This window comes from Xenopus laevis, chromosome 1L (assembly GCF_017654675.1).
Source record: "Xenopus laevis strain J_2021 chromosome 1L, Xenopus_laevis_v10.1, whole genome shotgun sequence".
In the NCBI taxonomy this organism is placed as follows: domain Eukaryota; kingdom Metazoa; phylum Chordata; class Amphibia; order Anura; family Pipidae; genus Xenopus; species Xenopus laevis.
In genome coordinates, this window is record NC_054371.1 from 91333295 (window position 1) to 91357667 (window position 24373).

General features: G+C 42.3%; 1 protein-coding gene across 4 annotated transcripts; it reads right to left on the reverse strand.

The window, feature by feature from the left end:
- Nucleotides 1-746: 746 nt before the first annotated feature.
- On the reverse strand, nucleotides 747-24151 carry klhl8.L (kelch like family member 8 L homeolog). 4 transcript variants are annotated; one of them, XM_018253251.2, is made up of 10 exons: nucleotides 23992-24151; nucleotides 23579-23859; nucleotides 21802-22350; nucleotides 20981-21167; nucleotides 20613-20756; nucleotides 12460-12571; nucleotides 11580-11748; nucleotides 7749-7908; nucleotides 3760-3961; nucleotides 747-1987 (listed from the first exon to the last, which is right to left on the reverse strand). In XM_018253251.2, the coding sequence occupies exons 2-10, from the start codon at nucleotides 23780-23782 to the stop codon at nucleotides 1864-1866; spliced, it is 1851 nt and encodes a 616-aa protein (XP_018108740.1). In that variant the 5' UTR covers nucleotides 23783-23859; nucleotides 23992-24151; the 3' UTR covers nucleotides 747-1863. The 4 variants fall into 4 exon arrangements, 2 of the variants coding, with proteins under 2 accessions (XP_018108740.1, XP_018108756.1); XR_005967427.1 differs by lacking the exon at nucleotides 747-1987 and adding an exon at nucleotides 5671-6985 and having other exon boundaries at nucleotides 3823-3961; XR_001934912.2 differs by lacking the exon at nucleotides 747-1987 and adding an exon at nucleotides 5332-5505 and having other exon boundaries at nucleotides 3824-3961.
- Between the last annotated feature and the right edge of the window lie 222 nt (nucleotides 24152-24373).

Below are 24373 nucleotides of genomic sequence, written 5' to 3' on the forward strand. Positions count from 1 at the left end.
AATGAATAGAAATTGGGTGAGATTTTCTGTGGTGAGCTCTCTCACATTTTGATACATCTGCCCCATAATTAGGGTTGAAGCTGCTGAGAAAATGTACCAACTCATGTATTAAACTTTACCAGTTTACAAGGAGATATGGATTACCGAGCTGCTACTGAGAAATGCGAGATGGTTAAACAGAAACCATTTGTTTTAAAGGTGAACTGTCACACACAAAAATTATTCAAAATCCTATTTTATTACATTAGTCAAGCAAAATTAACTTTAATTACACTATATAAATTATTTGAATCTTATTACCTTCAGTCTGGGAATTCATAATTATAGCAAGCAGGCAGTTGCCATTTTGTGGACAGTGTTATTAAGGTGAGCCTTGCATAATATCAAAATATTGTTTGAGCACAAGAATGGGGGGACCTGACGTCCATCCCCATGCCCTGGCTACACAATTAAATGGTGAAGAGAACCGGGGAATGTGGGGAATGCTGTGACATCTAGAAAGTGCTGAATGGAAAGTGAAAGTAGTTGTCTGCCCCGCTTCTATGCCTAAGGCATAGAGGATGGGCAGACAATATTTGGTTGACAGCTGAGATGAGCTTACAACAGCTATGAATGCTTTAATAAAAAATAGAAATTGGATTTCATGTTTAATTTGAAAAGAACTTTTATTATACAGCTTTTTGTGTCTGGGTGACAGGTCCACTTATAAATATATATTTTAAAGAACCAGTAAAAAATTGATAATATAGTTTTTCAAAAAATTATTTGTGTTTTATTTTTTTGAAAGTTACACATTTTTTGAAGGTTAGCTACCGGCAAAATCTTAATTGTTATGTTAACTAAACCATAACAATTTATGTGTAATTCTTATATAGTAAAAGGTATTGTGGGTTAACTCCAGCTCCCCAATTTCCAGCAGATCATAAATAAATACTGAATGCGTATCAGAAAACACATTCAGGGAGCGTAAGGCAGTGGATCAGCTTTTCTCCCGTTTTATTAGCCTTACTCTTATCTTAGGCCTATGAACTAAAAGCTTTAGTTCAAAGCTGAAGGTTAGCAATAGAAACCTTATAAACTGCCACTAGATAATACATTTCTCAGCAGCTATAAGAGCAATGTCAGGAATTGGGGAAAGATCAGTAGGATCAAATTGTATAAGTTTAGCAAGCAAGAAATATGAAGTTGGGGGAGGAGGAATAAACAAAACAAAAGTAATTGTAAAATTCTATTATTGGTGTACAATTTGAAAGTGAGATATTTCTCAATTATTCATCATCCACCTCCACAAAAACATATCATGTACATATGTATTACTTGTAAATAGAGCAGGAATCCTTTGCAAGGCATGTTCATAAGGAATCGTAAACCTGTGGCTCTTGGCTATTGCTAAAATACAGTTCTTTCTGGGCGGTTTAGTCCGACAACAGAGTTACAGGATGAAAATGCTCAATCTAGAAGCATTTTTATATTCAAAATGTATATATAAGTATCTGAAGGAAAAAAAACACTCCAGTACAGCTACAAATAACAGCAAATCAAATAACTGAATCACATGGAGGAAATTATACCTTCATTTAACTGCTATGTCAAGGAAGTTGATTAAGCATTGCCATAATGCACATGGAACTAATCATGTTCCTACAGTAACACATTACTACACAAAGCCACGTCACACACTCAACAGACAACATACAGGCCATATGATGCTGTTGAACTACTGAACTCCTACACACCTCAGCAACCTACAGCTGGCAGTGGGAATGACTGGAGGTGTAGCTTAGAAACATCTGGAGGTCAGCAGGTTGCCCAAATAGCCTCACACAAGCAATGATTGTGCTTCCAATCTGGCACCGTTGTGATTTACATGCAGTCTACGACATTGCTAGATCCTTGGCCAACATCTCGGATTTGGCTGCACAGGCAGGCACATACAGCCACTCCAGCTCCAGCTCTGCAATGGGCCACTGATCCTACGAGCTCCCATCTGTCATTAATAAATGGGTGGGGGGAGAGAATGTTACTTTTTTTTTTAGTACAATTAAACCAGTGCAACCCATTTTATCACCTTTGTATCTAAAACTGTTAATTCACAATCACATAATATCTTCAGAAATGTTTATTATAGGCAAAATATTTATAGGCAAACAGGAACTCATCCGTAACCCAGGGCAACCAATGATTCGCTTTTTTCAACCACATGCAGGTACAACAGCAAAAGCTAGAATTTGATTGGATGTCACAGGTTACTGTTCAGGGCAAAAATGTTCCCAGTGTTGATAATTAAGTTCCTGTGTACTCGCTGTGACTATAATAACACAAGGAAATTTAAGTAACTCTGATATAAATGAGATGCATCAGAAGTCTGGTCTTTCCATGACAATTACATGTAAGAACACAAACTGCCCTAGGGAAATCCAGCAGCAAGAAAATAATTATATATTCATCTTTTTTTTTCAGCAGTCATGTTAGGGCAGAGACACAAGCAGCAATTCGGGGAGATTGCCTCACATAGTTAAATTGGGTTGAAAAAAGACATCATCAAGTTCAACAAATGAAATCCCAGCATCCATACACACACCCCTCCATACTTTCACATAAATTATATATGCCCAAATCTATACTAACTATAGAGTTTAGTATCACAATAGCCTTTGATATTATGTCTATCCAAGAAATCATCCAAGCCAGAAGAAGAAATCAGCATTAACTGAAACAGCCATCACAACATCACCCGGCAGTGCATCCACAACCTCACTGTCCTCACTGTGAAGAACCACCTACGTTGCTTCAAATGAAAGTTCTTTTCTTCTAGTCTGAAGGGGTGGCCTCTGGTACGGTGATTCTCTTTATGGGTAAAAAGGTCCCCTGCTATTTGTCTATAATGTCCTCTAATGTACTTGTAAAGTGTTATCGTGTCCCCTCGCAAGCGCCTTTTTTTCCAGAGAAAACAACCCCAACCATGACAGTCTACCCTCATAATTTAAGTCTTCCATCCCCCTAACCAGTTTAGTTGCACGTCTCTGCACTCTCTCCAGCTCATTTATATCCCTCTTAAGGACTGGAGTCCAAAACTGCACTGCATACTCCAGATGAGGCCTTACCAAGGAGAGGCATAATTATGTATTCATCCCTTGAGTTAATGCCTTTTTTTATGCAAGACAGAACTTTATTTGCTTTAGTAGCCACAGAATGACAGAATTAGACAACTTGTTATCTACAAAAACCGCAAGATCCTTCTCATTTAAGGAAATTCCCAACACACTGCCTTTCAGTGTATAACTTGCATTTATATTATTTTTGCCTAAACTTGCCTAAAGTGCATAAACTTGCATTTATCAACATTTAACCTAATTTTCCAGTTTGCTGCCCAGTTTCCCAACTTATACAAGAGGAAACTTAGGAAGACTTTGAAAAATAAAGCGCTCCGAGTGCCATCCCGCTGGAGATTTTCACTCTAGCCAGCGGGAAGGCAGTTCGGGGAGATTAGTTCCCCCGAAGAAGAGATTTGTTGCCACGTGTGTCTTTGCCCTAAAGATGAGAAGTTTCTATGCCTTTTAAATATCTAGACGTCTTAATATCCCCCTGCAGCATGAAAGCTGCATTTACAGATCAGTCTTAAACGTTGTCTCTGTTGTCAACACAGAGGTAATTTAACCTACCTTTTATTATTAAGTAGTTTAAGTTCAAGAATAACCTGCTCAATCCATCTTTTGCAGCAAAATTCTTAAAATCTGTACACAGAGAGTAGATAATTACCTGTTCATACGTGGATCATATGATTCCACCGTGTTTAGATATGCATTCCCATTGTGACCACCAACTGCATATATTTTTCCCATTAATGTTGCTATGCCAACACCACCCCTAGGGGTAGTAAGCTCTGAAACATAATCCCACTTGTTCATGCGAGGATCATATCGTTCTACAGAACTCAGTGGAGAATTGTCATCAAAGCCCCCTGCGGGGAAACACAAAATAGCAAAGTAAACAAACTAGCAGCACAGAAAGGTAAGAAACAAAAACTACAATAATATGTCAATAAAACAAGTTGATGGTATAATAAGATTATTTTAATATAAAATATTGATTGCCCTTGACATCAAAATAACAAGAAAGTTATTTTTTTATTGGGTTAATCAAGCAACATAAACTTTACTTACACTGTATAAATTATCTATATCTTGTTTCCTTCAGTCATTGAATTATACAATAAGAGCAAGCAGGCAGTCGCCATTTTTGTGGACCCTGTTATGGCAAGCTTTTCTTTCCATACACAGAACTCCAGTTTAAGTAAAACCGCCTTTAATGTTTACATGACAGACTGCAACAATGCAACTTTCTAATGGCACCCCACTCTGTCACGCATCGTGTTGCTGTCCTGTTATGTAAACATTAGATGGTTTCACTTCAACTGGAGTGCGGTCTATGGAAAGAAATCCATGCATTTTGGTGGAGCCATTGTGAACAGGCTTAATGACGTGCACCCAATCATATTCTGGGCTGAAAAAGTAAGTGTGGTTTAATTGGAATTACTTATTAAAGGGGTGGTTCACCTTAAAGATAACTTTTAGTATGCTATAAAATGGCCAATTCTAAGCAATGTTTCAATTGGTCTTTATTATTTATTTTTTATAGTTATTTGCCTTTTTCTTCTGACTCTTTGCAACTTTCAAATGGCCGTCGCTAACCCCTTCAAAGGGTAGGACGTTGCGAGCGTTTTTGTTGCGATCCGACAAAAATAAGGTAATAGAACTGTCGCATGTGTCGCATCATTGATCCGACACGACTGTCAGATGCAGACGCTGCACCTGCATCCGACAGTTGTGTCGCTACTGATCAACGCTGCGATACCATGCGACAATTCTATTACTTACCTTATTTTTGTAGCATGTGACAAGTCGCATGCGGTTTTCGCAGTGCGTCGGATCGCGACAAAAACGCTTGTGGAGTCCTACCCTAAAGAGCAAATGCTCTGTAAGGCTACAAATGTATTGTTAGTGCTACTTTTTTTTGCTAATCTTTCTATTCAGACCTCTCCTATTCACATTCTAGTCTTTTCTTCAAATCAATGCATGGTTGGTAAGGTAATTTGGATCCTAGTTACCAGATCGCTTACAATGCAAACTGAAGAGCTGCTGAATAAAAAGCTAAATAACTCAAAAACATTCAATAATAAGAAATGAAAATAATTGACTGCACTGCCTCTATGCCTATGGCATAGAGGTGGGGCAGGCAAAATATGATTGACAGCAGAGATTAATAAATGCTTCTATAACAAGTATGGATGTTTTAATTAATAAAATACAGTGAAACCTCAATTTTGCATACCCCATAAATTTTTTTTCCTCATTTTACACCATTTTTTGTAGTTCCACCAATATAGAATGCATTCCCCTGATTTTACAACATTTCTTCTGGTCCCTTGAAAAACCTAAACTGGAGGGTTCCACTGTAATTTGGGGTTTTGTTTAATTTCAAAATAACTTATACAACTTCATATGTCTGGAAAGAAAAGGAAATTAAAAAAAGGCAAACAAACAATGTCAAGTACAGATTCAAATACAATAAAGCAGGGTTGACAAAGATAGGCTAGAATAGCGTCAAGTGATCGCAGAAAAAGAAATCAGGTAAGCATACCCCTAACTGTAGAAATTGAAAATTACTCACGATAGTACTGTTTGTAGACAATGGGTTAGCACGTGGGAGGATTATAATCGTGATATAGTGGAAGTAAACAGCTGGTTAAGATGATGACTCCTGGGGGTTCCCGTCGTAGGTGATTGTTGCGAATTACCCACGGATCGCAACAGGTGATCCGCCTCACAGACAGGATCGGCCCCCAACAGCAGCTCCCTTTCGTACCACGTGGTGTTTTGAAAAATTTGAAGAGTGAGTGATCTTGTAAGTGGTGTGAAGGTGTTTATGTAAGACATCCAGGTGTCAAAAAATTGTTCAGTGTTTTTTTCTTTGTTTGTTAGGGTCTCTATCCAGTCTAAGTGGAAGAGGTATTGCAGTTTCTGTCGCACCAAAGAGATTGGCGGAGGAAGGCGGGACAGCCAGGTATGTAAAATAGTCTTTCTAGCTGCCGCCGCAAGTCGTTCCGCCAGGGCCCTCTCCGGCTTGGAGATATGTGGGGTAGAGTGAAGTTTGCTAAATATAGCCCAAGTGGCGTTAATGGTTATAGATTTCCCAGATAGGGTTTCCCAATAGCTGGCGACCTCCTTCCAAAACTGTTGTATGAGTGGGCAGGACCATAGACAATGTATCATATCAGCTCTAGGAGTTTCGCATTTCAGACAGCTGTCTGAGTGTGTTGCACCTATATGAAATCTTTTCAAAGGCGTCAGGTAAGTGTGGTGCAATAATTGCAGGGACATTTCCTGATAAGTGCTAGCAGGCAAAATTTGCATCAGGCGCGTGTGGTATCGGAGAACATCCACATTCTCGGCTTGTGGGATGATTGATTTCCATTTTGTAAAGGCCATAGTAGTGGTATCAGGATCGATATTAGTCCTAATCTGTTTGTAGATGTGTGCGGTGGATTTAATAGTATCACGTTTCAGCCAAAGGGAATCAATTGGATTGTTTTTATCTCTGTCCGTGAGTTTGGCCAGTTGTTGTGTAGCGAAATGTAAGAGTTGGATCAGGGAAAACTGATGGAGCTGCAAAAATGGGTATTTTTGGAGCAAGGCCGAAATGGGTTGGATTATGGTAGTAGGGGTGACCACGTCTGTAATGTTTTGTAAGCCTTTGGTATGCCAATCTTTGAAAATCAGGCTATTCCCGCTTTAAGATTTGTGCGATTCTTCCCATGCATGGTGCAGTTAAGTGTTTTTCTTATTAGTTGGCCAGACAGAAACCCATTCCAGCATTATTCCAACAAGTCTATAATGGATAATGTTGGAAAATATAGCAGTCCTTCGTCCCCTACTCAGGAGTGATTCTAGATCCTGTTTACAGCTTTGTAAGCATAGTTGTCGCTCTTAAAGGAGAAGGAAAGGAAAAAAATCAATACCTATCTCCCTGTATTGTACTCCCCAAGCTTGTGCGTCTCCTTAGTTACTGGACGCTTTGAATGCAATTGGGTAGGGGGCGTGTGCTTTAGGGTCAATGATGACGTGCACATATCCAGATTTGAATGCAAGAGAAAGGCATCACCTACAGGACATGCGCAGTTGATCTAAATTATGCTCAATGCGCCTCAAGGCTGCCTCGGGCAGCAGGAAAGATGAAGACAGTGAAATGCGTGACGTCACTCGAGTCACAAGCTGCAGTCTTCCTATGAGCGTAACTGCTTCTAGATGAGACCAGGGAGAAAACACTAAGTAAGTTCTATGTCCACAAGACTTTGCATAGAAGCCTATTTTGGTTTGCCTTTCCTTCTCCTTTAAATTTGGCTCTTAAATTACCTGGAGAGACATATTTACCACACCTGGGTAACCAACAGGGCACTGCCACCTAAGGCGAGTTTTTTAAGTTGCCTCATTGGTGCAGTGCCCTTGTCCCTACTGTATTTGCATGCAGTGTACCTCTACACATGTTTATATTAAGCTTGACATTACATAGCTGTTCCTATTGTATGCAGAACAGCCTGTACAGGTTTTTTAATATTGTACAAGCTTCAACAAGTAATTAGACATCAGTACACAGTGTCTGCAATGGATGATATTACAAAGCTCTCTTTAAAAGTATATATTTTGCATGATTTGTGGTCCTTGTGTATTATATACTGTATAGATACTCACCTACAACATACAAGCAGCCATGAAGTTCACTAACACCATTGCCAGCTCTACGTTGGCCCATCTCTTTGACCTCTATCCATTTGTCCAGATGAGGGTCATACCTCTCTACACTTGAGAGTGAAGCTACTCCATCATTCCCTCCCACAGCATAAACATGGCTCTAAAAATACACACAAACAAGAGAAAAATCACTCAGGCAAAATTCCAGTTCAGAATGTATGAAAACATGGGACTTGCAGAACAGACATGGCCAGACCCACAGGAGTAATGTACAAGATTTAATGGATGGAACTAGGTATAGGACGCAGAGGCATGTGCCTAGTGTGCAGGCCCAACATATGCATTTGCCCTGATAAATGTAAAGGGGATCTTTCACCCTAAGAAATCATTCCACATCCTATTTTATGATGTTAGTCAAGCCAAATAAACTTCACCTACACTTCAAAATCACACGATGAAGGCAGGTACCATTTTGTGGACATTATTTAGGCAAACTTTTCATCATGCCTAGTTTATCTACTTATGGGGCACCTGATGTCCATTTTCTTGCACTGGCTAACCAATTAGATGGTGATGAGAGAAATGGAATGCAAGGGAAGTGACATTAAGGAAATGCAGAATAGAAAGTGAAAGTAATTGCCTGCTGCTCCTCTATGCCTCTGACATAGAGAAGGGGCAGGCAATATATGATTGACAGCTCAGATTTAGGGGCAGATTTACTAAGCTCGAGTGAAGAATTCGAATGGTAATAAATTTGAATTTCAAAGTATTTTTTTGGGTACTTAAGACCATCGAATTGGTTAAATTCAATTAAATTCGATCGAATCGAATGATTCGAACGATTGGAAGTAAAAATCGTTCCACTATTCGACCATTCGATAGTCAAAGTACTGTCTCTACTTTATACCGACTATATGTTCCAGTAGATTAACCCTTTAACCACCAGGCACGTACGGCGTACGTGCTGGCGGTTCAGGGCTCAGGCTGCCAAGAACGTAGGTTTTTGCCGCCTCTGCAGAAAGTCAGGAGGGAAGACAGCCCCGTACCGTTTGTTTTGCCTAAAAACTTGTTATTTTGACAGAGTGACTATTGGATAATCGATTTTGGCCACTAATTATGCTGTTGGATCAATTATTTTGTTATTTCATTGATTTACGCTATTTTTGTGGTTTTATTGCAATTTTATCCCTGCATTATTTTTCCTTATGTATCTTTAGTATAGTTTTTCTGGTTGGTGCTTTGATATAGAAAGATATATTTTACTTATTTTGATCCGCCAGAATATATCCTTTCCAAAAATATAAGGTTTTCTGGGGGTCTTTTTACAGTTTGGGGGTCTTACGGCACATAAGGGGCTCTCTTTTCTGCAGCTTAGTTGGCTTGCTTGAAAATTCATATGCATGTTTTTCATTTGGGGTCCGTACACATCACATACTTTGATGCCCAATATGCATACAATTTATCAAACTACTCAGTAGACCTCTGATGTCCATATTTAGGGTGATTTTTCTTTGTACGTAAAACATTGTGTGCGAAAAATGCGTCAAATTGCAAGATTTTTAGGTGATTTTCAGAAATGTTGTAAAAACCTCTACGTTTAAAAAAAGCTTTGCACAGTAAAGCAATGGGTAAAACTGGTCAATAACAGGCTCCCGATGATAAAACTAACATACATAACCAGACAGTGCCCGGAAAAGTTGGGGAAAATCTGGGAACCCTGGTTAGAGCTCTGTCCCGAAGTAGACCCAGAATCTCAATAAATGCAAGTGTATGAGAGAATATACATGTACTATAACTATTGCTTTTTCAGTAACTTGAATCCTATATAAGCACGCTCAAATCCTGCGAGAATTAGAAGTAACAGGTAATACTCTCATCAACCTACTACGTAGCAGACCCTATGCTCCAAATGTGTACCTGAATGTCTCTATCTAATATGTTGTGGTCCTGCGTGACCAACTGCACTTTTCATCTTCAATGCCTACATTGCCTGTAATTAAATATGTTTGTTTAAAAACGCAAAATAAAAACCTTTTAAAGAAAAAAAAAAAAAAAGCTTTGCAGTTTGGTGTAGTTTCTCTTTGTTGGATTCGTCAGAATGAGTACATAGATATATCTACCCATTTTTAATTCACCAGAATCTGTTATTTCTTAGTAGATTTCTAGGGCAAACCTACTGTTAGTGGAATGTTTGGCCTTGAAATCAGAAGTATGCCATTTGGGGAGCGGTGCTTTGGAAATTTGGTAGTGTACTGCTTGTAGATTTTGATCTATACAAGTGAGAAATCTCCATAAAACTATATATATTTGGTATTACCGCGTTCAGTAAACATAGACCTTTCCAAATTGGCTGTGTTCTTGTACATAAAATAAATGATGTTTCTGATATATGTTCTTTGTGAAACATGATTTTTATCATTTTATTAGACACTTAGAAGCCTATATTTTTTACAGAAGTAGAATTACACCAAAAGTCTTACATATTTTGAAAGTTCAGGTTGTCCTGAAAAAAACAATATATTGTTTTCCTGCGTAAACAGACCGCCCCAGGAAAGGCCCTTAAAGTGAAAGGACAAAATGGCTGGCAGAGAAAGGGTTAACTCTGGTAAATGTTTCTCTGTGGCAGTAGACAATTAGCTACAAAACATCATGCAAACTGCTTTGAATTTGGTATACAACTGAATGGCTTTGCTAATCCATGCAACTAAATTTGTTGCATTCGTATTTTATGATGTTTATGATGTAGTTACAAAAAACATTCTAATTAGGGGTTATAATAAATATAATGCGAATGAAAATATGTTGGTGGTTAACCCTTTAAGTGCGACAGATCTTAGACTCTATGATCTGTGAATAAAAGTACCTAAGTGCCACAGATTGTAGATTCTACAATCTGCAGCACTTCCGGGTTGGGGAGTGGAGGAGCGGCTTTCAAAGCTGCCCGCTCCATCCCCACTTGTTACTCAGCCCCTAGGCAATGAACAGAAGCGGGGATCGAGTGGGGGTCCCTATATTCTACCAGACACGTGGAATATATGAATCTGCTGCAGCCTACAATTCCTGCACCCCCAGGATCTCCCCCCACATGGATAATCTGTGATGCTGCACTTCCTCCAGCACCAGTGACCCTCCTGCGTCTCCTGCTTGCACAAGTGAAGTGACACTACACACATATATTTTGGAGGGATCAGGAGAAATCTCCATAATACTACACATATATGGTATTGGCATATATGAATCTGCTGCAGCCTACAATTCCTGCACCCCCAGGATCTCCCCCCACATGGATAATCTGTGATGCTGCACTTCCTCCAGCACCAGTGACCCTCCTGCGTCTCCTGCTTGCACAAGTGAAGTGACACTACACACATATATTTTGGAGGGATCAGGAGAAATCTCCATAATACTACACATATATGGTATTGGCATGTTTGAGACACTTGAGGCTTTTGAAATCTGTTGACATTTTGTGCATAAAAAAAAAAATTCCAGTATAAATCCTAAATGGAAATACAGAAAAACTGAGGCAGATTTAGAAAGCTCATGTTTTCTTGGAAAACTAAAAATCCCCCCCCCCAGGAAATGCCCCTAAAATTTGAGATTTTTTGAACATTTTGTTCTAAGAGTGCAAATAAAATGCAAAATTCTGCTGGCACTTAGTGTTAAAACTGTAATACACATTGTACTTTGTTTTTAGGTCTCTCACTACAACAATATAATCCTATTTGATCTGTACAACTGGTCCAGTGTTTTTCACATCTAAAAGTTAAAAATGAAAGTGTGTGGGGCTGATAACTACAGTTCTATGAATATATAATTTTAGTAACTTACCATTAGGGCAACTGACCCAACTCCACCTCGAGGAGAGATCATTTGAGCAACAGCAGTCCAGTGGTCACTTTCTATATCATATCTTTCTACATCATTGAAGCATGTATTGTCATCAAGACCACCAATTGCATATATAGGGCCACCCAGAGAAGACAGTGCAATACCCCTCCTATACATGGGGGAAAAAATCATAATGACATAAAACAGAACAACTTTACAAAGCTTTGAAGGTTCTCCAATGCCCTTAAATATGTTTTTTTTTTCTAGTGAAAATAAAAGCTAATGGAGAACTACTGTTATGCAAACAGGTTCCAGATGTAGTGTGAATAATCTTTCCTACATAACACCAGGTCTGTGTTTGCAGGCATTTCTTACATTCACTACAAAGTTTTTAGATGGTACATTTGAGAAACCCCATAAGTTTAAAGCACAGTGTTTTCTAAACTACTATTTTATTCATAGTGTTTCATTGCATAAGCCCAAAGAATAAAGCACTGAAAAAATTAAATTAACAGTATATATACACAATCAAAGACAACAATATAGCTTATAAAACAAAGACCTTTTATGTTTAGGATCAATTGCGGGAAGGGACATGACATAGTATACAAAACCTAATCTGTATATAGAGTTTAGCATTCATCAAATATACATGGGCTCCTGTGAGATGTTCCAGTCAAACGTTATTGTAGATGCAGTTTAGCATTGATAAGTTCAGTGAACCCCCATTTGAACATTGTAAAAAGGCAGAAGAGAAAGGCATATAACTCAAAAACTATAAATAATGAAAACCAATTGCAAAAGTTGGTAGAAATAAGCCATTCTATAACACACTAAAAGTTGAACCACCCCTTTAACAGTTTTTAAAAGCAGATGTTACCTCTTTGTGTTCATTGATGCTTTCATCATCCATTTATTAGTGAGTGGATCAAACAATTCCATACTTCCTAAATGTTCATTTCCATCATGTCCACCAACTGCATACACCTTGCCTTAAAAATTTAAAAAGAAAAAATCAAACTACTAATATATTTGATAAGGTTATCAGTATTTTCAGAACTTTTTCCACCACAGCAGAAACTGTGTGTCCCAGAGCCCTATGCCAGTTTCAGCTGATTCCACATTACATTTGGGGTATTGCTGATAATTAACTCCCATTAAGGTGCCCATACACTATAAGATCCGCTCTTTTGGCGACATCTAACTAACTAACGGCAGGGCTATATCGGGGGTAATCTGAGTGTTCAGCCCTATGGCCGAATGATTGGATTACGACGAGCGAAATGGGCTCCGACGGGTCGGTCAGGAGAAAAAGAGAGATTTTTGTACTTACCGTTAAATCTTTTTCTCTTGTCCTATATTGGGGGACACAGGCACCATGGGGATGAAGATCCTGCAGCTGGAGATGGACACTATGTTGCAAAAGATGACTCCTCCTCCTCCTGCTCTGGGCTTCATCCCCTGCCTCCTCCTATTACTCTCAGTTTCAACCGAAGAAGGAGCAGAATAGCCCAAAAAGACAGAAGCAAAAAACAGCAACAACACCCGAGTACAACTGGAAAAAACTCAGATCAAAAGGAACTAACAACTATTTATACAATCACATAAACAGAATGTGAAAACAGTGTCAGAATCGGGAGGGAAGGCCTGTGTCCCCCAATATAGGACAAGAGAAAAAGATTTAACGGTAAGTACAAAAATCTCTCTTTCTCTTGCCTAAATTGGGGGACACAGGCACCATGGGGATGTCCCAAAGCACCCCAAAAGGGCGGGACACTGAAAAAAGGTGGCTAGCGAACAACAGCGCTTAGCACCTTCCTCCCAAAGGCAGCGTCAGCTGAAGCGTGTGTGTGGAGCCTGTAGAAGCGAGTGAAGGTATGAAGAGATGCCCAAGTGGCCGCTTTACAGATTTGATCCGCAGAAGCATGGTGTCGGAAAGCCCAAGAAGTGCTGACAGAACGTGTAGAGTGCGCTGTTACACGAAGTGGAGGATCCTTCCCCTTGACAGTGTAAGCTCTGGAAATGATGGCTCGAATCCATTTTGACAACGTAGACTTGGCGGCCTTGGCACCGCGTCTGGGGCCAGCAGGTATAATGAAAAGAGCATCCGATCTTCTGATGCCCTCCGTGGCCTTGAGATAACAGGAAATAGCCCTGACGACATCCAGCGTGTGGAGTTTGTTCTCAACGGGACCCTTAGGGTTCGGACATAAGGAGGGAACAACAATGTCCTGGTTGAGGTGGAATTCAGAGACGACCTTGGGCAAAAATTCCGGAGTGGGCCTGAGAACCACTTTGTCCATGTGTAGTACCGTGTAGGGCGATCTGCATGACAGTGCCGCAAGGTCGGAAACCCTCCTAGCCGAGGTGATGGCCAAAAGGAATACAACCTTTTCAGTGAGTGTGGACAGAGGTAGCTGGTCCAATGGTTCGAATGGGTCCTCCTGTAGGGCGGAAAGAACCAGATTGAGGTCCCAAGGTGGAATTGGGCAACGATATGGTGGTATGATACGGGTTGCTCCTTGCAGGAAGGTTTGAATGTTGGGATGCAGGGCCAGTTTCTTCCGAAGGAGAATAGACAGCGCCGACACCTGCACCTTCAGAGAACTCAGCGCTAAACCCTTTGCCAGTCCGTCTTGTAGAAAGGAGAGAGTTTCCCGGTCCCCCGCTATCTGGGGGTTAAGGTCTCTGTGCTCGCACCACGATATGAAAGTCTTCCATACCCTATGGTATATTTTAGCCGAGACGGGCTTACGTGCGCGAAGCATAGTGGGAATCGCCTCCACAGGAGCTCCAGAGTTCTGTAGAATCAAGGCTTCAAGAGCCACGCCGTTAAAGCCCACAGATGAGAATTCGGGTGGACAAGAGGACCCTGGGTGAGAAGGTCTATCCGATGCGGAAGATGGAAGGGTTCGTCTGCCGCCATGTTCACGATGTCCGCGAACCACGCCCTTCTGGGCCAGAACGGAGCCACCAGAATGGTTGGAGTTCCTTCTCTCTTTATTTTCTTGACGACCTTTGGCAGGAGAGCGAGAGGGGGAAAGACGTAAACCCTGGAGAAGCGCCAGGGAATCACGAGGGCGTCTACTGCGTGGGCCAGGGGATCCAGGCTTCTTGAGACGAACCGCTGGACTTGTCTGTTGGTTCTGGACGCCATGAGGTCGATCTCGGGCAGCCCCCACTTTTCCACTATGAGGCAGAACACGTGGTGGTGGAGGCCCCATTCCCCGTGATCAATGGTCTCCCTGCTCAGATAGTCGGCTATCCAATTGTCCACTCCGGGAATGTGGACCGCGGATAACGCTGGAACATTGGTCTCCGCCCACCGAAGGATCACCTGAGCTTCCTTGAGAGCTTTGAGACTTCTTGTTCCGCCCTGATGATTTATGTAAGCCACGGCCGTCACATTGTCGGACTGTATCCGCACCGGTAGGCCCCGTAGTAGCGGTGCCGTGCGTTCGAGGGAGTAGCGTATCGCTCTGAGCTCCAGAAGGTTGATGGGTAGTTTCGTTTCTTCCGGAGTCCAAAGGCCCTGTACAGTGGTTTGGCCTACGACTCCGCCCCACCCGCGTAGACTGGCATCTGTGGTGAGGACCGTCCAGTGATGGGGTGGGAATAGTTTTCCCTGAGATGTCCGAAGCGGGTGGAGCCACCAGCGAAGAGAAAGCTGCACATGGCTCGGAATGTGAATCCGGCGATCGAGGTTGGTTCGATCTCTGCGTTGGTGGAGAAGGATGGTGTGTTGGAGAGGTCTGGTGTGGGCTTGCGCATACGGAATGGCCGGGAAGGAGGCAACCATCGTGCCTAGAGTCTGCATGGCTGCTCGAAGGGGAATGCGGTTGGGCCCCATGAGAGATCGAATACGTTTCTGAAGGAGTTCGGCCTTGGCTCGTGGTAGGAAGGCTTTCCCTTGTCTGGAGTCCAGGATGAGGCCCAGGTACTCTATAGATTGAGTTGGGCGAAGTTTCGACTTGTTGAAGTTGATCGTCCAGCCCAGGGTGGTCAGGCTCTGCAGGACGCGGGACGTGTGAAGGAGGGTTACTGGTGCGGAGGGACCCTTGACCAAGAGATCGTCCAAATAGGGGATGACGGAGATTCCCGAGAGTCTGAGGTCCTCCAACGCCGCCGCCATTACCTTCGTAAACATGCGTGGAGCCGAGGACAGACCGAATGGAAGAGCTACAAACTGCCAATGCTGTCCATTCACGTAGAATCTGAGGAAGCCGTGATGAGCTGGGTGAATCGGTACATGAAGATATGCGTCCTTGATGTCGATGACTGTCATGAACTCGTTTTCTTCCATGGACGATAGCACCGATTGGATCGATTCCATTTTGAAATGGCATTTCCTGACGAAGGGATTGAGATCCTTGAGGTCTAAGACGGGTCTGAGGGAACCGTCTTTCTTGGGAACCATGAAGAGGTTGGAATAGTAGCCTCTTCTTCTGGCCTTTGGAGGAACGGGTTGTATGGTTCCCGCTAAGGCGAGGTCTTGTATGACTGAGAGGAAGTTGTTTCTGTCGGAGTCTTTGGCCGGCAGTCTGGATATAAAAAATCGGTGGGGTGGTGTCTGAGTGAAATCTATCAGGAGTCCCTGTGACACCACCCTGAGGACCCACTGGTCCTGAATCTTGTTGTGCCACACCTCTCGAAAGGATTTGAGTCGGCCTCCTAAGGGTATCCCTTCGGGAGGGGGCGCACCTTCATGCAGCGTGAGATTTGTCTTGAGAGGATTTGGAGGTAGACTTGGATGTAGACCAAGGCTGTCTTTGCTTGCTCTGGAAGCGGGAGCGAAAGTTAGAAGTGGATTTGTCAGGTTGCGTCTTGGACCTTTGACCTTGTCTGAAGGGACGAAAAAATGGTCTCCTTTTGAACGGTGGCCTCTTGGGTCGAGTTTGAGGGAGAAGGGTGCTCTTACCCCCGGTCGCTTGAGAAATTATCTTATCAAGTTCGGCCCCGAAGAGCAGTTTTCCTTGGAATGGTATGCTGACTAGGGAACGTTTGGATGTTAGGTCAGCGGACCAAGTCTTTAACCAGAGAAACCTGCGAGCGGCTACAGACTGAGCTGAAGCTTGAGCAACCATCCGCGCTGCGTCAAGAGCTGCGTCTCCAATGTATGTAGTGGCGTCTGCTATTTGGGAAAGCAAATTGTCTGCAGCAGGTTCCTCCGAACCAATGAGTTGTGCCACCTGTTCCACCCAGACTTCCATGGCCTTCGCCACCCAGGCTATAGCGAAAATGGGGCGAAAGGCGGAACCTGAAGCTGTGAAGGTGGATTTGCAGAAACCTTCGAGACGCTTGTCAATGGGGTCTTTAAATGCGGCCGCATCAGCAACCGGAATGGTAGTATTTCTGGATAGTCTGGAAACGGGAGGATCCACTGCGGGAGGCGAGGACCAGAGGTCGATGCATTCCCGTGGAAATGGATAAGTCTGTGTGAAGCGTTTGGAAAGTTGCACCCTGTGGTCAGGAGCTTTCCATTGGGACTTGATAATTTCGTCAAGCTGTTCGTATGCTGGGAACACACATGCGCTCTTCTTGTGTCTCTTAAAAATGTTTTTCGCTGGTTCGACAGAGGCAGCCGAATCTTCAATGTTAAGTGTGTTTAGTACGGCTTGAATGAGGCCCTCAACCTTCCCTTGGGTTCTGGGAGTGTCGACATCCAGATCAGGGTGGTCCTGATCAGAGTCCTCTGCAGACAAGGCCTGACCTTCCTCATCGGAGGGGCTGAGGAGTTCCCCCGGAGAGTCTGGAGGGGAGAGAGCACGACGCTTTGAGGTCCCTGGACGGGAGTCAGAATGAGAGGGTTGAGATAAACGCTCAAGAACTTTGTCTAAGGTCTCGGGTATGCGGGCCAGGTGTTGGATGCCTGCAAGTGAGAGGGATAAGGCCCTAAGTAGATCAGAGTCTGAATTTGTTGCCTGTGTAAGAGGCAGTGTTTCAGGATTTCTGCAGGCCCCACACAAAGAATCAGCCGAGGCTGAGGTAAATTTTGCTTTACAATTTGAGCAGGCTAAAAAGGTGACCTGTGGGTGTGTTTGAGCTGAGGACTTGTTGGTCCTGGGCTCTTCTGCTTTATTAGCCATTGCACTCCTTCTCGGTGAGAGAATGGGAGGGGTAGCTATAATCCCAATGGGATCCCTCAGAATTAAAATTGGAACCTTTTTTTTTTTTTTTTTTTTTTATGTGTAGGCAGGGGAGTGGAGACAGGCACAAAATTGCAGAGGTGCTGTAGAAATGGCCTGCAGAGAGAGGAGAGATAAAAAGGGGTGATCCCTCAGTCCCATGCTCCCTGGGTAGCTTTTAAAAGTATAATACAAAACACTGTTACAGAGTAAGCCAGAGAGTGTAACTTGCCTGAAAGAGGGTTGAACAGGAGCTGATGGGAAGCGGAGTAGAGGGCAGCTACAAGGGAGCTGTAGGTAGGCGCGCTCCAGAGACTCTGCATAGGAGAGACGGAAGGGTAAAGTAGAGGGTTTAAGGAGAGAGAATAATTTGCTGCTTCCCCTGTCCGCCCCGTGATGTAAGCCAGAGCCGAGTAGCAATGCTGCTAAAAACAAACCTGCTCCGCAGTTGGAAGAGAAGGGATCCGCCGTGCTGTGTCTGAGGGCGACGGGCGGGAAGAGAATAGAGGCGCCGGATATGAAGGGGCATGTGCGCTGTGATGGAACGCATATGCGTGTCACAGGAAGAAAGGGCGCGAACAAAGGCGCCGCGCGCCAGAAGTCAGGAGGGAGAGGGGAGTGGAACGCAGAAGTGCGTGTCACAGAGAGTAGAGCGCGGAATGGCGCCGGGGGAACGGAGCGCTAAGAAGAGTGCAGGAGGGGGGGGGGTTGCTAATAAAACAAATAAATAAATAAATAAGTAGAAAAAAGTACTCACCTGATAAAAAATGCCAGCTGAAGAGTGCCCTGAGTAGAAAGACCCCTGAGAAGAAAGAACACACAGATAAATATATAAATACACAGCTGTGAAATATATATGTATATGTATGTTATTATACACTCAGTAGAGTGTATATCACTGCTGCAGACCTCCGTAGAGCGGGAAGACAGTGCAGGGGTGAGGAGCAAGCCTGCAGACCTCCGTAGAGCGGGAAGGCTGAAGGGCAGATAGGATGAAGCTGGAGAGGCTCTTGAATAAATTCAGTGGCCTCTAATCGTGGCGAGATCTTAGACCTGGGGCCCTGATCCGTGCTCCAGCCACATTGTGTTTTCTCCTTCTGAGGACACTAAAAGAAACTGGGAGTAATAGGAGGAGGCAGGGGATGAAGCCCAGAGCAGGAGGAGGAGGAGTCATCTTTTGCAACATAGTGTCCATCTCCAGCTGCAGGATCTTCATCCCCATGGTGCCTGTGTCCCCCAATTTAGGCAAGAGAAATCCAACCTTCCCGATCAATATCGTGCCGAGATATCGATCGGAAAGACCCGTCGGAAGCCTCCATGCATGGGCAATTTGTCTAAACGACCGATATCGGCAGCATTATCTGCCCATGTATGACCACCTTTAGGGACAAAAGCATTCAATGTATGCCTGAATAACTACAAACTGAAAATGCAAATATTCACACTGAAAGACTACAATCATGCAGTGATTACAAACTACCTCCCACTGTGCCACATAGAATAACTACATGGTGGGAATATTTTCCAGGGTTTTGTTCTTAGTATTGCTGTTCCCATGAGAGGGAAAGAATTGCAGACATATCTCCTGATGTGACCCTGCCTGCCAGCTCTGCCTCTACTAACACAGTTTATTGACTTCTGCATGGATCTGTCGGGGCTCATCCCAATATCTATAGGTTAGCTGCAAAAATCATGTTGATGTGGTCCTCTCTCTCTACTAGACTGCACGGGCCCTTATGTGATCTGACCATGATAACGTAGCCAAACAATTGATCAGCCTGATTAGGCCCACAGCTTGTGTAAACAGATGCAAATATAGGTGTGCTCCATTAATTATACCCAATAAAATGGAGTGCTTTAAACTATTCTGCATGATGAAACACAACTCTATTTCAATCTGTTATCTAAAGCTATGAGCTTAGAGATGCTGCACCATAGCTACTGGCAATTTGGGGAGTGGATTGCAATTCTGCAGACTGTTAAGTAATTAAAAGCAGAGCATACCTACATAAACAAGTTTTACCAGATTTGGAGACTATAATGGCAATTGTCCATGGACATAAGTACCAAAACCTCATTTTATTTGTGGTGTATTTAGCCTGGTGTACAATTTTTTATTTTTATTTTTTTTGTTTTTACTATATTTGCATCATTGATTAATAAGACTTACCAACTGAATATGCATTGTTTTTTTACCTCTTAATTGTGCATTCTATTTGTATTTAATAGACTGCATAATTCAGTCCCTTTTAGCTTGCACACAACGGGAGCCATTTATAAACACTGGGCACATTTGCACCTGGGAAATAACCCATGGAATAGTCAGGAGAAACATGGTGCCCCAGAATAATTGGTAGCTAACTCACCAAATCGTAAATGTGGTCCGGGTGCTCCAGCCCCAGACCCCCAGCTTAGGGAGCAGTACAACAAAGGATAAGTAAAAGCATGACTGAGCCCATGAAGTGCCCAGTGTGGGTGCGAAACGTGTAGGGCGGATGGAGATGATATACATATTTTAACTTTGTATAAATACATTTTTTAACTAATTTTCTCTGGTCCTGTGGATCCGTTTGAGTGCCGGTCGGCCCTGCTTCTACTTATCCTTCGTAGTAACCCCTGGAAACCATTCAGATGATTGCTTTCAGTGCTCATCCTGCAGCTGGCTGAAAAAAGCGAATCACTGATTCTATGGATTACTGCCCAGGCACAAATATGCCCAGTGTTTATAGATGAGCCCCAGTATGTTTTAGTTGTTTTTCCTTTGACTTGGGTGCTTAACTGGGAAAAAATTGCTCATCTCAATCAACATCTTCATAGCAAATTTACACATTTTAACCAAAAGTTACTATTAGGCTAATTCAAATGAAATTATAATTTTGACAAGCAATCCTATGAATATTCCACTGACCTCCAACAGAGATTACTCCCACGTGTCTTCTCCGGCTGTTCATTTCTGGTCCGAAAAACCAGCTGTTTTTGGTAACAGAGTAACATTCAATACTGCGAAACGGATCTCCTGAGCCCCCACGTCCTCCCACACAAAACAGAACTCCTGAAAATGACAAAAATTATGTACCTAAAACATATTAACTGTAGCAGTTTAGGCAGTTGTGGAAGTTGTATATGCACTATATACTACACAGATATCATACACAAATTAAATGTTCAGTTAGCAATGGGTAACTATTGTCAGATCTAAACAATACCCATAGGGAGGAAGGTCCCACCATTCACACAAAAATCTTACACAGAAACTATAACTATATTCCTAATTACCTGCGGTCTGTTTTCTTGGGATAGTACGAACGGTGTACTCAAAGTCTGGTAAAGAGCGACTACTCATATGGAGGTGATAATTTCTTGCCTCATCCAGAAGATCTCTGCATTTTAAGTTCTGTTTGATTATGTCTTCTTTGGCAACAACTGACATTAGGAACTCAACTGGTAACAAGGGTAGGCGCACCTGGAGGAAAGGTTTTATGTAAAATGTACGAATACAAATTTTATAACTGTATGAACAACACTGGGCTAATTTGTACCAGCACTGCGACCAATAGCAAAAAATCTGGGGTTAGCATTTATGATTTGATCCGCAGCAGACAAATCAAAGCTAGCTCGTGATATGTTGCTATGGGTAGTACGCAGGTCATTTAACCAAAATTTAGAAAAAAAAACCCAGCTGTAATCTGTAGACTCGCTTACAAATATGCAATTTAAAATCCTGAAATTACTTACACCAAAAAACAGTCTCTCTGTATAAATGTATGCAAGTATTTGTATTTTTTTGTGTGTGTATATAATGTACCGATTGTGAATTATAACTATATTAGAAGTAACCGAAGAGTTCAATAACCACATTAAGAAGCATGGGCGAAGACCAAGTGCTTTTCTACATAGGTCATATAGCTCCAAGGTGACTTCTAATATCCGATATACTGTCATGGGGGAAAAACACATCAGTTAATCGTGCTGCTCCAGCAAAATTCTGCACTGAAATCAGTTTCTCAAAAGAGCGAACAGATTTTTTTATATTTAATTTTGAAATCTGACATATGTATATTTAGAAAAAAAGTACAAGAATTATCTGGTTCACTTACCTGGGACAGTATTTCATCTAGCCATGCTGTGTGGTGCTGTGGGTTGGCATGAAGCCACTTGATAGCTGCATTGTAAACCTGCTTTTCATTCTCAATATTAAGGTCTCCAGAAGACAGCAGTTTGTAAAGGTGCTGGGGTGTCATACTCACAAAGTCATCACAATCAGCCACCTCTGTAAAATGGTCACATGCATATCGGTCAGCCATGTCCATCAAGTCAACACGATTGTGGCTCTCTGCAAAAGCTCTAACAGCCAGGCAGTTGGATGGGTGGAAATGCAGCTTCATGTACTCACAACAAGCCTTAGCAACCAGTTCCACTTGAAGGATGCATGCAGCATAAAGGAGAGGCTGGACGTTGTCTACTGTCAAGGTCACACGGGAGGAGTAAGAAAATTTAACCAGGTCTTCTATAGCATTACCGTCAAAATCTTGTATCTCAATGAGTGTCTGTTTGGTTTCTGCCATATCTGACAGGAACATGGCACGAAAATAAGGGATCACACAGGCCAGTACTAGTTTGTGGCATGGTATCAGCTTAGAACCAACCTGTTTTGAATACAAAATATCAAACTTTTACCAAACGAGCATTTTATAAAACTTTTCAAATTAAACATATATGAGACTGGATCAATCAATATACTGTACTTTGTCTAACCGGCAGCGTCCCGCTAGCTGGAAATGCAGACTAAGTATACACACGAGGCAGCACCGCTGCCTTAATGCTAAGGTTCCACCAATCCTAACATAGTGGGGTAAGTGGACCTGCCAGATTCAGTAGGCAAGCATCTGATGGTGGCAGGGAGAATTTTTTTCTTTGGGGTGGGAGGAGTTTACCGTATAAGCACCAGAGGGCTACCCCTTAAAGCTGCCACCCTAGGCATGTCCCTCAAGTACCATAAAGAAATAAAACGAGAAGAAATTCTTACATTTCATGCTACAGCATATGCACTGCACAAAGGGCAGGTGCACATGATCTTTGGATAAGATGCCCAGCCCAGTGTCACAGATTTGCAATTATAAAGAGCATGCATTGTGCATATATATTTATATACATAATGTACAACTTTTAAGGTTCTTAAACATCCATACCTGTTATAAATGCATTTAAAGATGTCAGCTTTCAATCATATATTGCCTGCCCCTCCTCTATATCTTAGGAATAGAGGTGGGGGCAGGCAATTACTTTCACTTTCAATTTTGCATTTCCTACATGTCACTGCTCTTCTCACATCCCCCCTCCCTGCTCACAGTCTATAATTGTGTAGGTATGAGCATCAAGTCTCCCATTCTGGCACATAAACAAGATTTTAAAGGGGTCACAAAGCTTATCTTAGTAACAGTGTCCACAAATGGCTGTTGCCTGCTTGCTGTGGTTATGAATTCCAAGGCATGTGGCAACAAAGATTTAAATGATTTATATAATGTAAGAAAAGTTTACTTTGCTTGACAAAAACAATAGATAGGAATTTGTAATTATTTCTTAGTGTGACAGGTCCCCTTTAAACAGGCATATGAACACATTGTTATATAAAATATAGAAACTGATATTCTGCGGATATTCTGACCTAATCACCATTACTTTTCAGCAGGCAGATTGCGCTGCGCATATGCCATTTAGATGGGTGCATAGCCATATGATTACACAAGATATCATTGTTTGGATTGTTCCAATATGCACTGCAAGGCTGCTGGTGCACCTAAAGCACCTTAGCTGAAGAGGCAAATAACTCAAACGTAGGAAAAATTCATTCATTAACTAAGATGAGCTACTTACCTTAAGTGTGACGTCACATAGTTCCCCCACTTCATAAAAACGGAGAAGTGAATTATGAAACTCCTTCCATGCCTCATCAGCCTCAAAGACAAAAGTGCCATCACCCTCCAACTCACTGGTTAGGGATTTTTCCCGTTGGATCTGCCTTCGTCCTTTAGCTTGTCTGGGCTTGACTTGCTCAGGGAGCATGGATTCCGATGCCATGGGCAGCAGAGACAAATCCCCACAGAATGAAAACTGTTCATTTCAATTTTTAAAACTTACGCAAGCAGCCATTTTATCTGAAACACAACACAAATACGTTTAGTGATAATTCCATAGAAAAACCCTACAAACAAAAGCAGTCAATTGTGTCAATCCAGTTGCTGTAGTCATAGTATAAAGACAACTCCACCGATTTTATTGGAAGTTACCAGATTTTCCGCTGTGTCCCCTTATCTCCCGTTACTCTTATGCATTTCCCCGATTTCTGATGATTTCGAACGATTTGCAGCCAGAAATCCGGTGTTCGCATGCGCAGAAAATTTCAGTGACGTCTGCAGAGCAAAGTGCGCATGCGCGGAGTAGTTTCTTCGCCTTCGGGGAGGTTTTGCGCATGTGTGTGACGTGCCCAGCTGAAGATACCGGACGTGACGTAACAAACCAGAGAGTTGCATTAAAAAGTTGACAACTCGCACTGTACATACATGACATCTACAATCTGTGTAGATCATCTACATTTCCTAATTAAAGTTTCCTTGGACATGTAAAAAAGAAATATGTAAACCTTCACCACAGCCTGAGTTTAGCAGATGC

What these genes read in the sequence shown, in the direction of transcription:
- klhl8.L (XM_018253251.2), bottom strand. Translation starts at nt 23,782, where the DNA reads ATGGCATCGGAATCCATGCTCCCTGAGCAAGTCAAGCCCAGACAAGCT. An exon ending in TATGTGACGTCACACTTAAG is followed by an intron (nt 22,351 to 23,578) that starts GTAAGTAGCTCA and finishes TATTCAAAACAG; the next exon opens with GTTGGTTCTAAGCTGATACC. An exon ending in TATGATCCACGTATGAACAG is followed by an intron (nt 1,988 to 3,759) that starts GTAATTATCTAC and finishes TATTAATGACAG; the next exon opens with ATGGGAGCTCGTAGGATCAG.